A 14,604-nucleotide genomic window follows, 5' to 3' on the forward strand; every position below is an offset into this window, starting at 1 on the left:
AGAGAAGAGAGAAGAGAGAGAGAAGAGAGAGGAGAGAAGAGAGAAGAGAGAGGAGAGAAGAGAGAGGAGAGAAGAGAGAGAGAAGAGAGAGGAGAGAAGAGAGAAGAGAGAGGAGAAGGGAAAGAATGTGAAAGTGAAGAAGGGGAGAGAGGGAGAGCAAGCGGCTGTGACCAGATGGAAGCAGCGGAATCCTGCTGAGAAGACTGTCATTTACACACAAAACAGGGTTTTCCTGGGGGGGAGGGGATAGGGGGAGGGGATAGGGGGAGGGGATAGGGGGAGGGGATAGGGGGAGGGGATAGGGGGAGGGGATAGGGGGGAGGGGGAGGAAAGAGTTGTAATAAAGATCAGCTGTAATCTTGGGGGTGATAGACTGTGTAGTGGAGACACTTATGTCATAATGACTATTTGCTGAATGTCTCGCCCTCTGCTCTCCACATCGACACTGTTATGTCTAATAAAGTTCTTCATTTAATATTCTTCATAATAATAACCAGTGTCTGAGACTCGTATATGATAAGGACGTGTGACATAATGACGGGGGCGTGACATCAGTGGCCACGCCTCTGTCCGACCTTTGAACTCTAGACGTTGTTGTGAAATTCACGTTGAACCCGCAGCTGGAAGTGGGCGGGGCCTTTCAGTCCAAACTCCGGGCCGGGACCGTCTCACGGGACAGTCTCACGGGACCGTCCTGAACGCAGAGCCACGTGTCCAGTGCCTCCTCTGAGCGGGCGACCCGGGCTGACCGCCACCGCAGACATGTCCACGTCCAGAGAGAGTGACCTCTACGACTGCATCGTGATCGGAGCCGGCGTCCAGGGCTCGTTCACGGCCTACAGCCTGTCCAAGAGGGGACAGAGGACACTGCTGCTGGAGCAGGTGGGACGGGGACATGTGATCACACTGCACAGTGTGTGTGTGAATGTATTGCGCAAACACACACAGCGTGCATGCACGTTTGTGTGTGTTTGTGTAAAGTGTGTGTTTGTGTAAAGTGTGTGTTTGTGTAAAGTGTGTGTTTGTGTAAAGTGTGTGTTTGCGTAAAGTGTGTGTTTGTGTAAAGTGTGTATTTGTGTACAGTGTGTGTTTGTGTACAGTGTGTGTTTGTGTAAAGTGTGTATTTGTGTACAGTGTGTGTTTGTGTAAAGTGTGTGTTTGTGTACAGTGTGTGTTTGTGTAAAGTGTGTGTTTGTGTACAGTGTGTGTTTGTGTAAAGTGTGTGTTTGTGTAAAGTGTGTGTTTGTGTAAAGTGTGTGTTTGTGTAAAGTGTGTGTTTGTGTAAAGTGTGTGTTTGTGTACAGTGTGTGTTTGTGTAAAGTGTGTGTTTGAGTAAAGTGTGTGTTTGTGTAAAGTGTGTGTTTGTGTACAGTGTGTGTTTGTGTAAAGTGTGTGTTTGTGTAAAGTGTGTGTTTGTGTACAGTGTGTGTTTGTGTAAAGTGTGTGTTTGTGTAAAGTGTGTGTTTGAGTAAAGTGTGTGTTTGTGTAAAGTGTGTGTTTGTGTAAAGTGTGTGTTTGTGTAAAGTGTGTGTTTGTGTACAGTGTGTGTTTGTGTAAAGTGTGTGTTTGTGTAAAGTGTGTGTTTGTGTAAAGTGTGTGTTTGTGTAAAGTGTGTGTTTTTGTGGTTGGTTTATTTGTGGAGCACGTTTCAGACAAAAAGCTTCACAACAGGAAAAATGCAATAAAATCACAAAGACAAACATGAAAGAGAAAAGTGCAAATGAAAAACTTTCAGTGGCAGAAGCTGAAAACACACATGTTATAGTATGTTAAAGTGACTGCACATGTGTTATAGTAAAGTGACTGCACATGTGTTATAGTATGTTAAAGTGACTGCACATGTGTTATAGTATGTTAAAGTGACTGCACATGTGTTATAGTATGTTAAAGTGACTGCACATGTGTTATAGTATGTTAAAGTGACTGCACATGTGTTATAGTATGTTAAAGTGACTGCACATGTGTTATAGTATGTTAAAGTGACTGCACATGTGTTATAGTATGTTAAAGTGACTGCACATGTGTTATAGTATGTTAAAGTGACTGCACATGTGTTATAGCATGTTAAAGTGACTGCACATGTGTTATAGTATGTTAAAGTGACTGCACACATGTTATAGTATGTTAAATTGACTGCACATGTGTTATAGTATGTTAAAGTGACTGCACATGTGTTATAGTATGTTAAAGTGACTGCACATGTGTTATAGTATGTTAAAGTGACTGCACATGTGTTATAGTATGTTAAAGTGACTGCACATGTGTTATAGCATGTTAAAGTGACTGCACATGTGTTATAGTATGTTAAAGTGACTGCACACATGTTATAGTATGTTAAAGTGACTGCACATGTGTTATAGTATGTTAAAGTGACTGCACACGTGTTATAGTATGTTAAAGTGACTGCACATGTGTTATAGCATGTTAAAGTGACTGCACATGTGTTATAGTATGTTAAAGTGACTGCACATGTGTTATAGCATGTTAAAGTGACTGCACACATGTTATAGTATGTTAAAGTGACTGTACATGTGTTATAGTATGTTAAAGTGACTGCACACATGTTATAGTATGTTAAAGTGACTGCACATGTGTTATAGTATGTTAAAGTGACTGCACATGTGTTATAGTATGTTAAAGTGACTGCACATGTGTTATAGCATGTTAAAGTGACTGCACACATGTTATAGTATGTTAAAGTGACTGTACATGTGTTATAGCATGTTAAAGTGACTGCACACATGTTATAGTATGTTAAAGTGACTGCACATGTGTTATAGTATGTTAAAGTGTCTGTACACACGTGTTATAGTATGTTAAAGTGACTGCACATGTGTTATAGCATGTTAAAGTGACTGCACACGTGTTATAGTATGTTAAAGTGACAGTAGACACATTTTATAGCATGTTAAAGTGACTGCACATGTGTCATAGCATGTTAAAGTGACTGCACACGTGTTATAGTATGTTAAAGTGACAGTAGACACATTTTATAGCATGTTAAAGTGACTGCACATGTGTCATAGCATGTTAAAGTGACTGCACATGTGTTATAGTATGTTAAAGTGACAGTAGACACATTTTATAGCATGTTAAAGTGACTGTACACAAGTGTCATAGCATGTTAAAGTGACTGCACATGTGTTATAGTATGTTAAAGTTACTGTACACACGTGTTATAGCATGTTAAAGTGACTGTACACACATGTTATAGTATGTTAAAGTGACTGCACCCACGTGTTATAGTATGTTAAAGTGACTGCACAGACGTGTTATAGTATGTTAAAGTGACTGTACACACATGTTAGAGCATGTTAAAGTGACTGCACATGTGTTATAGTATGTTAAAGTGACTGCACACGTGCTATAGTATGTTAAAGTGACTGCACACGTGTTATAGTATGTTTAAGTGACTGTACACACGTGTTATAGTATGTTAAAGTGACTGCACACGTGCTATAGTATGTTAAAGTGACTGCACACGTGTTATAGTATGTTAAAGTGACTGCACACGTGCTATAGTATGTTAAAGTGACTGCACACGTGTTATAGTATGTTTAAGTGACTGTACACAAGTGTCATAGCATGTTAAAGTGACTGCACATGTGTTATAGTATGTTAAAGTTACTGTATATATGTGTTATAGCATGTTAAAGTAACTGCACACGTGTTATAGTATGTTAAAGTGACTGTACAGACGTGTTATAGTATGTTAAAGTGACTGTACACACGTGTTATAGTATGTTAAAGTAACTGCACATGTGTTATAGCATCTTAAAGTGACTGTACACACATGTTATAGCATGTTAAAGTGACTGCGCATGTGTTATAGCATGTTAAAGTGACTGTACACACGTGTTATAGCATGTTAAAGTGACTGTACACACTTGTTATAGTATGTTAAAGTGACTGCACCCACGTGTTATAGTATGTTAAAGTGACTGCACACGTGTTATAGTATGTTAAAGTGACTGCACATGTGTTATTGCATGTTAAAGTGACTGCACACACGTGTTATAGTATGTTAAAATGACTGTACACACATGTTAGAGCATGTTAAAGTGACTGCACACGTGTTATAGTATGTTAAAGTGACTGCAAACGTGTTATAACATGTTAAAGTTACTGTACACATGTGTTATAGGATGTTGTAATGACTGAACACGTGTTATAGTATGTTAAAGTGACTGCACATGTGTTATAGCATGTTAAAGTGACTGTACACACATGTTATAGCATGTTAAAGTGACTATACACACATGTTAGAGCATGTTAAAGTGACTGCACACGTGTTATAGTATGTTAAAGTGACTGTACACACATGTTAGAGCATGTTAAAGTGACTGCACACGTGTTATAGTATGTTAAAGTTACTGCACACGTGTTATAGTATGTTAAGGTGACTGCACATGTGTTATAGCATGTTAAAGTTACTGTAAACACGTGTTATAGCATGTTAAAGTGACTGTACACGCGTGTCATAGCATGTTAAAGTGACTGCAGACGTGTTATAGCATGTTAAAGTGACTGTACACGCGTGTCATAATAATAATAATAATAATAACTTTTATTTATATAGCGCTTTTCAGTGACCCAAAGACGCTGAGCATATATAAAAAAGGGGGGTGTATTTACAGACGGGGGGGACAACACGTACAGAACACATTAATATACAGATAAAATGAAGAAGACAGAAGAAGTAGAGAGAAAAAGATGGGGATGTAACAGGGGGTAGAAGAGTAGGCAATGGGGTAGAGGAGGCTAGGGGTAGGGGAGGTCATAGGCTTGGGTGAAGAGGTATGTTTTTAGGCGGGATTTGAATGTTGTGAGTGAGGGAGAGTGGCGGACAGGTTGGGGGAGGGAGTTCCAGAGTCGGGGTGCTGTTCGGGAGAATGCTCTGTCGCCAAAAGTTTTGAGTCGGGATGTTGGTGCAGTCAGGGTGAGAGAGGAGGAGGATCGGAGAGCTCGGGTGGGGCGGTGGGGGATGAGGAGGTCAGACAGGTAGGGGGGGCAAGGTGGTGAAGAGCTTTGAAGGTGAGGAGGAGTATTTTAAAGTTTATGCGCTGCTTGATGGGGAGCCAGTGGAGAGAGCGGAGAACGGGAGTGATGTGATCACGGGACCGGGTGTGGGTGAGGAGGCGGGCAGCGGAGTTTTGGACCATTTGGAGTCTATGGAGGGAATGGGAGGAGATGAAGGCATGGATGAGGGATTCAGCAGCGGGGAGGGTGAGGCAGTGTCGGATTTTGGCGATGCGGCGGAGGTGGAAGTATGAGGTCTTGACGATGTGGCTGACATGGGGAGTGAAGGAGAGGGTGGGGTCCATGATGACACCGAGATTGCGTACCAGGGTAGAGGGGGTGATGGTCGAGGTGTCGATGCTGAGTGAGAAGGGACCAGTTTTATTGAGAGTGGATTTGGTGCCAATGAGGAGGAGCTCTGTTTTGTCACTGTTCAGTTTGAGGAAGTTGAGAGTGAGCCATGATTTTATTGTAGAGATGCAGGTTTCAATGTGGCTGAGGAGAGGGTTTTGGGTGGATTTGGTGGTGAGGTATATCTGGGTGTCGTCAGCGTAGCAGTGGAAGTCCAGGTTGAGTTGGCGGAGGATGTGACCAAGGGGGAAGATGTAGCAGATGAAGAGGAGGGGGCCGAGGACTGAGCCCTGGGGGACCCCTGCGTTACTGGGGAGAGGGTGGATGAGTGACCGGAGAGGGAAATGAACTCTTGCCTGTTGGTGAGGTAGGATGTGAGCCAGTCAAGTGCAGAGCCCTCAACACCCAGTTGGCGCAGCCTTTGTAGGAGGATGGAATGGTTTATAGTGTCAAAGGCTGCGCTGAGGTCTAGTAGTAACAGGATGTTGAGGGCCCCGGAGTCTGCAGAGGTGAGGAGATCGTTGAGTACTTTGACCAGGGCTGTTTCAGTGCTGTGAAGTGGGCGAAAGCCAGATTGGAGGGGTTCATAGAGGTTGTTTGACTGGAGGTGGGTGTGAAGTTGGGCGGCGACGATGCGTTCCAGCGTTTTTGAGAGGAACGGCAGGTTGGAGATGGGGCGGTAGTTGGAGAGGTTGGCGGAGTCTAGGGTGGGTTTTTTGAGGATGGGGGTGATGGAGGCCAGTTTGTAGATGGAAGGAACATGGCCGAGGGATAAAGACTGGTTGAAGAGGGTGGTGAGATGGGGGATGAGAGCAGGGAGGCAGGCCTTGGTTAGAGTCGTTGGGAGGGGGTCGAGAGAGCAGGTGGTGGTTTTGGAAGCGGTGATGAGGTCTATGATATGAGAGGAGTTAACAGAGGAGAAGGTGGTGAGGGGAGGGAAGGGTGGGTGGTCAGGGAGAGGAGGGGGGGCAGGGGTGGGGGTGGTGATGGAGCTAATGGAGACGGCAGTCATGGAGCTGTTGATTTTGGAAATTTTGTCATTGAAGGCAAGGAGGAAAGAGTTGCAGAGGTCAGGGGAGGAGGGTGGAGTGATGTCCGGTGGCTGGAGCAGCTTGTTGACGGTGGAGAACAGGGTGCGAGGGCTCCGGTGGGAGCTGTTGATGAGGGTGGAGAGGTGGGCAGATTTGGCGGCTTGGAGAGCGTCACGGTAGGAGGAGATGTGTAATTTGAAAGCTTCGGCGTGGACGGTGAGGCGGGTTCTTTTGAGGAGTCGTTCGAGTTGGCGGCCAGTCTGCTTCATGGTGCGGAGTTCAGGGGTGTACCAGGGGGCGGGGTTGATGTATGAGACGGAGGAGGTTTTCCAGGGGGCTAGGGAGTCAAGGGAGTCGGAGAGGGTGGTGTTGAGCATGACAGCATAGTCGTCGGGGGAAGAGGGGGGGGAGTCAGGGGGGAAAGCAGAGGATATGAGCTGGGAGAGCGTGAGGGGGTTGACTGACTTGATATTGCGGTAGGTGATGGTGCATTTTTTGGGGTTGTGGGGCGAGGGTAGGGGGGCGGAGAAAATGATGCAGAGATGATCAGAGAGTGGGAAGGGGAGGGGGTGGGGCTTAGATATGGGTAGGAGAGAGGAACAGACTAAGTCCAGAGTGTGGCCTTTGGTATGGGTGGGGAAGTCAATATGTTGGGTGAGATGGAAGCAGTCCAGGAGAGAGAGGAAGTGGGATGTCAGTGGGGCGTTGGGGCAGTCAATGTGGATGTTGAAGTCACCAGTGAGTAGGAGGCGGGCAGAGAGAGAGGATGCGATGGTGAGGAGTTCAGACAATTCAGTGAGGAAAGAGGGGTGGGGCTTTGGGGGACGATAGATCAGGATAGCGGTGATAGAGTTGGGGAGGGAGAAGGCGAGGTATTCAAATGATGAGATGGATGGAAGGTTGAGGTTCAGTTCAGTGATGGATGTAGATTTTTTATGAATAAGAGCAAGACCTCCCCCACGCCCGGAGAGGCGGGGTTTGGCAGTGTAAGTGTAGTTGGAGGGAGTGGCTAGGTCATAGCATGTTAAAGTGACTGCAGACGTGTTATAGCATCTAGGAGAGTCTAAGGACAGAGGACCCTGGGACATCGTCCCTCGCCACCACAGACATTGTTGATTCGGCCCTCAGAGGCGACTGTTGTTGTGATTTTGGGCCTTACAAAAATAAATTGATTTGATGATTTAATTTATAGCATGTTAAAGTGACTGCACACGTGTTATAGTATGTTAAAGTGACTGCACACGTGTTATAGTAAGTTGAAGTGACTGCATACGTGTCATAGCATGTTAAAGTGACTGCACACACGTGTTATAGTGTGTTAAAGTGACTGTACACACGTGTTATAGTATATCGAAGTGACTGCATACGTGTTCTAATTTGTTAAAGTGACTGTACACACGTGTTGAAGTATGTTAAAGTGACTGCAAACATGTTATAGTATGTTAAAGTGACTGTACACACGTGTCATAGCATGTTAAAGTGACTTCACACGTGTTATAATTTGTAAAAGTGACTGTACACGCATGTCATAGCATGTTCAAGTTACTGCACATGTGTTATAGCATGTTCAAGTGACTGCACACGTGTTATAGTATGTTAAAGTGACTGTACACAAGTGTCATAGCATGTTAAAGTGACTGCACATGTGTTATAGCATGTTAAAGTGAATGCACATGTGTTATAGCATGTTAAAGTGACTGCACATGTGTTATAGCATGTTAAAGTGACTGCACATGTGTTATAGCATGTTAAAGTGACTGCACACGCGTGTAGAGCTCTAAACGTGCTGCTGTTTGCAGTTTGTGCTGCCGCACACTCGGGGCAGCTCTCACGGACAGTCGAGGATCATCCGTAAAGCGTACGAGCAGGACTTCTACACACGCATGATGGAGGAGTGCTACGGGCTGTGGGCGGAGCTGGAGCGGGAGGGCGGAGTCACGCTCTACAGGTACGACATGTGTGGGCGGAGCTGGAGCGGGAGGGCGGAGTCACGCTCTACAGGTACGACACGTGTCCTGGAGCGGGAGGGCGGAGTCACGCTCTCCAGGTACGACACGTGTGGGCGGAGCTGGAGAGGGAGGGCGGAGTCACGTGTGGGACTCGTCAGAGCGGTTTTTCATGGTTCTTCTGTTCACACACTTCAAATCCTCATTCTGCTTTATTTGTGGTGTTATTGCAAGTCCAGTTGAAGTCCGGTCGAAGTCCGGTTGAAGTCTAGTCGAAGTCCAGTTGAAGTCCGGTTGAAGTCCGGATGAAGTCCAGTCGAAGTCCAGTTGAAGTCTAGTCGAAGTCCAGTCGAAGTCCGGTTCAAGTCCAGTTGAAGTCCGGTTGAAGTCCAGTTGAAGTCCAGTCGAAGTCCGGTCGAAGTCCGGTCGAAGTCCAGTTGAAGTCCAGTCGAAGTCCAGTTGAAGTCTAGTCGAAGTCCAGTCGAAGTCCGGTTCAAGTCCAGTTGAAGTCCGGTTGAAGTCCGGTTGAAGTCCGGTCGAAGTCCAGTTGAAGTCCGGTTGAATTCCGGTCGAAGTCCAGTTGAAGTCCAGTTGAAGTCCAGTCGAAGTCCGGTCGAAGTCCGGTCGAAGTCCAGTTGAAGTCCAGTCGAAGTCCAGTTGAAGTCTAGTCGAAGTCCAGTCGAAGTCCGGTTCAAGTCCAGTTGAAGTCCGGTTGAAGTCCGGTTGAAGTCCAGTCGAAGTCCGGTCGAAGTCCGGTCGAAGTCCAGTTGAAGTCCAGTTGAAGTCCGGTTGAATTCCGGTCGAAGTCCGGTCGAAATCCAGTTGAAGTCCAGTTGAAGTCCGGTCAGAAGAAGCTTTTTTAGCGTTAGCATCTTGTTAGCATTCTCCTCTGTGTTCTACTCTGTGTTCCCCTCAGTGTTCTCCTCAGTGTTCTCCTCTGTGTTCTCCTCAGTGTTCCTCCTCAGTGTTCTCCTCAGTGTTCCTCCTCAGTGTTCTCCTCTGTGTTCTCCTCAGTGTTCTCCTCAGTGTTCTCCTCTGTGTTCTCCTCAGTGTCCTCCTCACTGTTCCCCTCAGTGTTCTCCTCTGTGTTCTCCTCAGTGTTCTCCTCAGTGTTGTCCTCAGTGTTCTCCTCTGTGTTCTCCTCCCTCTACTCCTCAGTGTTCTCCTCAGTGTTCTCCTCACTGTTCCCCTCAGTGTTCTCCTCTGTGTTCTCCTCAGTGTTCTCCTCAGTGTCCTCCTCACTGTTCCCCTCAGTGTTCTCCTCTGTGTTCTCCTCTGTGTTCTCCTCAGTGTTCTCCTCAGTGTCCTCCTCAGTGTCCTCCTCACTGTTCCCCTCAGTGTTCTCCTCTGTGTTCTCCTCAGTGTTCTCCTCAGTGTTCTCCTCAGTGTTCCTCCTCAGTGTTCTCCTCTGTGTTCTCCTCAGTGTTCTCCTCTGTGTTCTCCTCAGTGTTTTCCTCAGTGTTCCTCCTCAGTGTTCTCCTCTGTGTTCTCCTCAGTGTTCCTCCTCAGTGTTCTCCTCTGTGTTCTCCTCAGTGTTCTCCTCAGTGTTCTCCTCAGTGTTCTCCTCTGTGTTCCCCTCAGTGTTCTCCTCAGTGTTCTCCTCTGTGTTCTCCTCAGTGTTCCTCCTCAGTGTTCTCCTCTGTGTTCTCCTCAGTGTTCTCCTCTGTGTTCTCCTCTGTGTTCTCCTCAGTGTTCTCCTCAGTGTTCTCCTCAGTGTTGTCCTCAGTGTTCTCCTCTGTGTTCTCCTCCCTCTACTCCTCAGTGTTCTCCTCAGTGTTCTCCTCACTGTTCCCCTCAGTGTTCTCCTCTGTGTTCTCCTCAGTGTTCTCCTCAGTGTCCTCCTCAGTGTCCTCCGCACTGTTCCCCTCAGTGTTCTCCTCAGTGTTCTCCTCAGTGTCCTCCTCAGTGTCCTCCTCACTGTTCCCCTCAGTGTTCTCCTCTGTGTTCTCCTCAGTGTTCCCCTCAGTGTCCTCGTCAGTGTCCTCCTCAGTGTTCCACTCAGTGTTCTCCTCTGTGTTCTCCTCATTGTTCTCCTCTGTGTTCTCCTCAGTGTTCTCCTCAGTGTCCTCCTCAGTGTCCTCCTCACTGTTCCCCTCAGTGTTCTCCTCTGTGTTCTCCTCAGTGTTCTCCTCAGTGTTCCTCCTCAGTGTTCTCCTCTGTGTTCTCCTCAGTGTTCTCCTCAGTGTTCCTCCTCAGTGTTCTCCTCTGTGTTCTCCTCAGTGTTCGCCTCAGTGTTCTCCTCAGTGTTCTCCTCTGTGTTCCCCTCACTGTTCTCCTCTGTGTTCTCCTCAGTGTCCTCGTCAGTGTCCTCCTCAGTGTTCCACTCAGTGTTCTCCTCTGTGTTCTCCTCATTGTTCTCCTCTGTGTTCTCCTCAGTGTTCTCCTCAGTGTCCTCCTCAGTGTCCTCCTCACTGTTCCCCTCAGTGTTCTCCTCTGTGTTCTCCTCAGTGTTCTCCTCAGTGTTCCTCCTCAGTGTTCTCCTCTGTGTTCTCCTCAGTGTTCTCCTCAGTGTTCCTCCTCAGTGTTCTCCTCTGTGTTCTCCTCAGTGTTCGCCTCAGTGTTCTCCTCAGTGTTCTCCTCTGTGTTCCCCTCAGTGTTCTCCTCAGTGTTCTCCTCTGTGTTCTCCTCAGTTTTCCCCTCAGTTTTCTCCTCAGTGTTCTCCTCAGTGTTCTCCTCTGTGTTCTCCTTAGTGTTCCCCTCAGTGTTCTCCTCAGTGTTGTCCTCAGTGTTCTCCTCTGTGTTCTCCTCCCTCTACTCCTCAGTGTTCTCCTCAGTGTTCTCCTCACTGTTTCCCTCAGTGTTCTCCTCTGTGTTCTCCTCAGTGTTCTCCTCAGTGTCCTCCTCAGTGTCCTCCTCACTGTTTCCCTCAGTGTTCTCCTCTGTGTTCTCCTCTGTGTTCTCCTCAGTGTTCTCCTCTGTGTCCTCCTCACTGTTCCCCTCAGTGTTCTCTTCTTTGTTCTCCTCAGTGTTCCACTCAGTGTTCTCCTCTGTGTTCTCCTCCCTGTTCCCCTCAGTGTTCTCCTCTGTGTTCTCCTCCCTGTTCCCCTCAGTGTTCTCCTCTGTGTTCTCCTCAGTGTTCTCCTCAGTGTTCTCCTCAGTGTTCTCCTCTGTGTTCTCCTCAGTGTTCTCCTCAGTGTTCTCCTCAGTGTCCTCCTTACTGTTCCCCTCATTGTTCTCCTCTGTGTTCTCCTCAGTGTTCTCCTCAGTGTTCTCCTCTGTGTTCTCCTCAGTGTTCCTCCTCAGTGTTCTCCTCAGTGTCCTCCTTACTGTTCCCCTCATTGTTCTCCTCTGTGTTCTCCTCAGTGTTCTCCTCAGTGTTCTCCTCAGTGTTCTCCTCTGTGTTCTCCTCAGTGTTCCCCTCAGTGTTCTCCTAAGTGTTCTCCTCAGTGTTCTCCTCCCTCTCCTCCTCAGTGTTCTCCTCAGTGTTCTCCTCAGTGTTCTCCTCAGTGTTCTCCTCCCTCTCCTCCTCAGTGTTCTCCTCAGTGTTCTCCTCTGTGTTTTCCTCAGTGTTCCCCTCAGTGTTCTCCTCAGTGTTCTCCTAAGTGTTCTCCTCAGTGTTCTCCTCCCTCTCCTCCTCAGTGTTCTCCTCAGTGTTCTCCTAAGTGTTCTCCTCCCTCTCCTCCTCAGTGTTCTCCTCAGTGTTCTCCTAAGTGTTCTCCTCAGTGTTCTCCTCCCTCTCCTCCTCAGTGTTCTCCTCAGTATTCTCCTCAGTGTTCTCCTCAGTGTTCTCCTCCCTCTCCTCCTCAGTGTTCTCCTCAGTGTTCTCCTCTGTCTTCTCCTCAGTGTTCTCCTCAGTGTTCCCCTCAGTGTTCTCCTAAGTGTTCTCCTCAGTGTTCTCCTCCCTCTCCTCCTCAGTGTTCTCCTCAGTGTTCTCCTCAGTGTTCTCCTCAGTGTTCTCCTCAGTGTTCTCCTCAGTTTTCCCCTCAGTTTTCTCCTCAGTGTTCTCCTCAGTGTTCTCCTCTGTGTTCTCCTTAGTGTTCCCCTCAGTGTTCTCCTCAGTGTTGTCCTCAGTGTTCTCCTCTGTGTTCTCCTCCCTCTACTCCTCAGTGTTCTCCTCAGTGTTCTCCTCACTGTTTCCCTCAGTGTTCTCCTCTGTGTTCTCCTCAGTGTTCTCCTCAGTGTCCTCCTCAGTGTCCTCCTCACTGTTTCCCTCAGTGTTCTCCTCTGTGTTCTCCTCAGTGTCCTCCTCAGTGTCCTCCTCACTGTTCCCCTCAGTGTTCTCTTCTTTGTTCTCCTCAGTGTTCCACTCAGTGTTCTCCTCCCTGTTCCCCTCAGTGTTCTCCTCTGTGTTCTCCTCAGTGTTCTCCTCAGTGTTCTCCTCTGTGTTCTCCTCAGTGTTCTCCTCAGTGTTCTCCTCAGTGTCCTCCTTACTGTTCCCCTCATTGTTCTCCTCTGTGTTCTCCTCAGTGTTCTCCTCAGTGTTCTCCTCTGTGTTCTCCTCAGTGTTCCTCCTCAGTGTTCTCCTCAGTGTCCTCCTTACTGTTCCCCTCATTGTTCTCCTCTGTGTTCTCCTCAGTGTTCTCCTCAGTGTTCTCCTCAGTGTTCTCCTCTGTGTTCTCCTCAGTGTTCCCCTCAGTGTTCTCCTAAGTGTTCTCCTCAGTGTTCTCCTCCCTCTCCTCCTCAGTGTTCTCCTCAGTGTTCTCCTCAGTGTTCTCCTCAGTGTTCTCCTCCCTCTCCTCCTCAGTGTTCTCCTCAGTGTTCTCCTCTGTGTTTTCCTCAGTGTTCCCCTCAGTGTTCTCCTCAGTGTTCTCCTAAGTGTTCTCCTCAGTGTTCTCCTCCCTCTCCTCCTCAGTGTTCTCCTCAGTGTTCTCCTAAGTGTTCTCCTCAGTGTTCTCCTCCCTCTCCTCCTCAGTGTTCTCCTCAGTGTTCTCCTAAGTGTTCTCCTCAGTGTTCTCCTCCCTCTCCTCCTCAGTGTTCTCCTCAGTATTCTCCTCAGTGTTCTCCTCAGTGTTCTCCTCCCTCTCCTCCTCAGTGTTCTCCTCAGTGTTCTCCTCAGTGTTCCCCTCAGTGTTCTCCTAAGTGTTCTCCTCAGTGTTCTCCTCCCTCTCCTCCTCAGTGTTCTCCTCAGTGTTCTCCTCAGTGTTCTCCTCAGTGTTCTCCTCAGTGTTCTCCTCAGTGTTCTCCTCTGTGTTCATCAGGCAAACTGGGCTCCTGGTGATGGGGCCCGAGCACAGTGACTCCTTCACTCAGATGAAGTCCACTCTCCTGCAGAGTGAGGTCCCCACAGTGAGTCTGACCCCGGAGGACTTCAGCTCTCACGTCCCTCAAATGCTGCTGGTCCCTGGGGACGGGGCCATCGTGGACGTGACGGCCGGAGTGTTGTATGCTGACCGCGCCCTAAGGACTGCACAGGCAAGTGACCCTGATGACCTCACACCATGACCTTGTGTGACCTCATGTGACCTCATGTAGACTTAATGTAGACCTCATGTAGACCTCATGTAGACTTCATGTAGACCTCATGTAGACTTCATGTAGACCTCATGTAGACTTCATGTAGACTTCATGTATACTTCATGTAGACTTCATGTATACTTCATGTAGACTTCATGTATACTTCATGTAGACTTCATGTAGACTTCATGTATACTTCATGTAGACCTCATGTAGACTTCATGTAGACCTCATGTAGACTTCATGTAGACTTCATGTATACTTCATGTAGACTTCATGTATACTTCATGTAGACTTCATGTAGACTTCATGTAGACTTCATGTATACTTCATATAGACCTCATGTAGACTTCATGCAGACCTCATCATGACCTCATGCAAACTTCCTGTAGACTTCCTGTAGATTTCATGTAGACCTCGTGTAGACCTCATGTAGACCCCATGTAGACTTCATGTAGACCTCATGTAGACTTTGTGTAGACCTCATGTAGACCCCATGTAGACTTCATGTAGACTTCATGTAGACCTCATCATGACCTCATGTAGACTTCATGTAGACCTCATGTAGACTTCATGTAGACTTCATGTAGACTTCCTGTAGGCCTCATCATGACCTCATGTAGACTTCATGTAGAGCTCATGTAGACCTCATATAGGCCTCATGTAAACCTCATGTAGACTTCATGTAGACCTCATGTAGACTTCATGTAGACTTCATGTAGACCTGATGTAGACCTCATGTAGACTTCATGTACACCTCATATAGGCCTCATATAGACCTCATACAGGCCTCTAGTAGGCCTCATCATGACCTCATGTAGACTTCATGTAGACCTCATATAGGCCTCGTGTAGGCCTCATAT

At 47.3% G+C, this 14,604-nt stretch overlaps 1 protein-coding gene across 1 annotated transcript in view; it reads left to right on the forward strand.

The window, feature by feature from the left end:
* The first annotated feature begins 657 nt into the window (after positions 1 to 657).
* The window catches only part of pipox (pipecolic acid oxidase), a 46,469-nt gene continuing 32,522 nt past the window's right edge, over positions 658 to 14,604 (forward strand). The window contains exons 1-3 of the mRNA XM_072456208.1: positions 658 to 882; positions 8,201 to 8,349; positions 13,486 to 13,699. Coding sequence (XP_072312309.1) covers positions 763 to 882; positions 8,201 to 8,349; positions 13,486 to 13,699 — 483 coding nt within the window. The 5' untranslated portion in view covers positions 658 to 762. The remainder of the gene's footprint in view (positions 883 to 8,200; positions 8,350 to 13,485; positions 13,700 to 14,604) is intronic.

The sequence above is a fragment of the Eucyclogobius newberryi genome, unplaced genomic scaffold, assembly GCF_026437365.1.
Source record: "Eucyclogobius newberryi isolate DKJ021-1_F unplaced genomic scaffold, fEucNew1.0.hap1 SCAF_10, whole genome shotgun sequence".
NCBI classification, from domain to species: domain Eukaryota; kingdom Metazoa; phylum Chordata; class Actinopteri; order Gobiiformes; family Gobiidae; genus Eucyclogobius; species Eucyclogobius newberryi.